At 30.3% G+C, this 2814-nt stretch overlaps 1 protein-coding gene across 1 annotated transcript in view; it reads left to right on the forward strand.

Moving 5' to 3' along the window:
- LOC107641075 (uncharacterized protein At1g24485-like) overlaps positions 1-1564 on the forward strand; it is a 5202-nt gene extending 3638 nt beyond the window's left edge. The window contains exons 4-9 of the mRNA XM_021123948.1: positions 388-520; positions 642-710; positions 818-889; positions 1089-1157; positions 1270-1447; positions 1559-1564. Coding sequence (XP_020979607.1) covers positions 388-520; positions 642-710; positions 818-889; positions 1089-1157; positions 1270-1447; positions 1559-1564 — 527 coding nt within the window. The remainder of the gene's footprint in view (positions 1-387; positions 521-641; positions 711-817; positions 890-1088; positions 1158-1269; positions 1448-1558) is intronic.

The raw sequence follows: 2814 nt of genomic DNA on the forward strand, positions 1-2814 counted from the left end.
GTGTATACTAAAATTAATCACAAATATAAAATATATATTAAAAATGAATTAAACTAACATATATTATATATAAATATATAGTGACTTATTTAATAGATGATATTTTGTAGGTAGATGGGCTGTAGCATTTTTTGTTCTTGATATAGTGAAAATCATTGAATTAAGGGATTTTATTTTGTTGATATGTCAATGAATATATTTATATAAAATGTATACGCATGAAATTATTTTTATATTTATAACTATTCATCAGGGTAAATTGGAAAAACATGGTGTGATATTAACAGTAGGGTGGTCAAATTATATGTTAAAAATATTGAGTATTTTCTAAACCTTGTATTTATTCTCACTTTAGCCTCTTTTTTTTTTTCTTGTGAATTTAATAAGTGGAAGGTTTGTTACAACTGCAATTTGCATTTGAAGTGCTTGTGGAATGGAGTGGAGACCCTTGTCTACCATATCCATATAGCTGGGATTGGATACAATGTACCACTGATCCAACACCCAGGGTGATTGCATTGTAAGTTAACTAATAATAAATTATAATTATTGCACTTCTTCTAAATAAATTTTCGAAATAAATTATTTATATAGTATATTTACTAATTTGTCATATAAATGTGTTGGATAAAATCAAATAGGTATCTCAGTGGTTTTGATCTGAGAGGTGAGCTTCCAGATTTCAGTTCCATGGATGCACTTGAAACTATGTGAGACCCTAATAAATCCATTTTTTTTTAATTTCTGTTCTGAAATCTTCTACAAAAATAATTTTGTAAAACATTAAGTAAATTAATTAAACTTGTTTAATTCTCAGTGATTTGCACAACAATACCATAGAAGGCCCGATTCCTGATTTCCTAGGCCTACAGCCTAAGCTCAAAACACTGTAAGTTTAATTCAAATATAAGTTTTTTCTTTTTTTCTTTCCATGTATGTTGGTTATTTATGGTCTTATATCTTAATCCATGAGTTGTGAGTGTGTAAGTTGATCCAAAACAAAATAAAAATAAAATAAAAATATGTTGTAAAAAATGCAACACGTGCTTTTGGCACTAGAATGAAAATTTCTCCATGATTTTGTGCAGGAATTTGTCTCACAATAGATTCAATGGTTCTATACCTCCATCACTAAAGAATACTAAGATTGAAATTGAGTAAGTTGTAACATTCTCTTCATTTTTTAAAATTATGATCTGTGCAGATAAGTAGAACATTATTTTTAGTCAAAAACAATGTTTAGTTTCTAACTGTTTCTGTTGCTTTTAGCACAACAAACAATTGTCTCTCAGAAATGAAGTGTCCACTTCACTTTGATTCTCAACCGCCGCCGCCGCCACCGCAACTTTTCTCAAGTGATGAAACAAATAGTCCGCCGCCGCCGCTACTACTGTCGGGAGATGAACCTTCAGGAAATGGAAGCATGAAACGAGACTTGTCACTAATAGTAGTTATGCAAATTTTGCTGACAGTGCTATTCATTAAATTTTTTTAGAAAGTGTTATTTGATTTTTGTAAATTTGTTCATCTCCCTTCAGTTGAGATGTTTGTGTTGCAGAGGTGAAATTTTGAATTGAAGTGTGCGTTTATGCTATGTAATTGTATATGTTTTTATTATTTCCTTCTGATAATTTAAACAGGGTATGTTGTTTCAATTTTATTTTCTTTAAAAGAAAACCTTCTAATGTGTGGGAATAATTACCGTATAATAGATTGTGTGATGGCTTGAATAGTTTTCTTATTATATCTCATTCAGTGTTCACTTTTTATTATATTTCGTACAATAATTTGTTGGAGGAAAGAAAAGTGATAGAAAAAAGACTTATTTAAAAGATAGGAAGGGATAATTCAGTGAAGATTATGACAGATACTTAGATTAAAAATTTTCTATCATCGGCTACAATTACTCAAACAATCAGCTATCCACAAATAAAATAGTAATGGTACAATTCAGCCTAAAAATTGCTTAGCCAATTTTACGAGAAGTACTAGAGGGTTAGCAAATTTTGTGAGTTATATCTATCCATAATATTTTTAATGGTGTGAGATTTCATCTAATAGTGGAGAATTATTCATTTTTTTTTTGCTGGCTAAATGCCGGCTAGATTTTGATAAAAGTACTCGCTCTTTAAACTTTTTTATCTTACAAACTGAAATTATAATGGGGGAAGACAAATCTATTTAGTCATTAGAGAGAAAAGGTCTGTATACTATTATTTTGGAGTATAAATTAGCTCATCAGTTTTATTATCCACCGTTTGAAGTACTTCCAGATAATGTAAGTCAAAGAAATTCTGATCTTTTTTGTGGGATTCGAAATGTCTACCAAAAATTAAAATTTTTTTATAAAGAGTATTTCACAATGGATTATCTGTTAGAAGAAGACTCCATGAGAGATTACTTGAATTTTTTCCAATCTATTTAAGATATGACTAGCAGGAGAAATCACTTCAGCATTGTTTGCTGACCTGTCCACAGGCGACGACGACCTGGCGAAATTCTGATGTGACACCCACCAACGTGAACAATGATGCTGAAATGTAGTAATAGTGGTTTAAGCTCCATGAAAACTTGGAAGGGAGTAGAAATAGGAGGAAGAAAATTCAATTTGTAACTCCCTTCTTGTGACAATTGTGGATAATAAGAAATAAATTAATTTTTGAAGGATGAAGAATTGGCCATCATCAGATTTTAGAGGCAGTAATTAAGTTGGAAAATGAATTTCAAGCACCAGTAAGAAGAGGAAGATGAAGCTCCTCAAAGACCACACCAATCTCTCTAGTAGTATTTTTAAAAACTTAAATGTAATATGTA

The sequence above is a fragment of the Arachis ipaensis genome, chromosome B05 (genome assembly GCF_000816755.2).
Source record: "Arachis ipaensis cultivar K30076 chromosome B05, Araip1.1, whole genome shotgun sequence".
NCBI classification, from domain to species: Eukaryota; Viridiplantae; Streptophyta; class Magnoliopsida; order Fabales; family Fabaceae; genus Arachis; species Arachis ipaensis.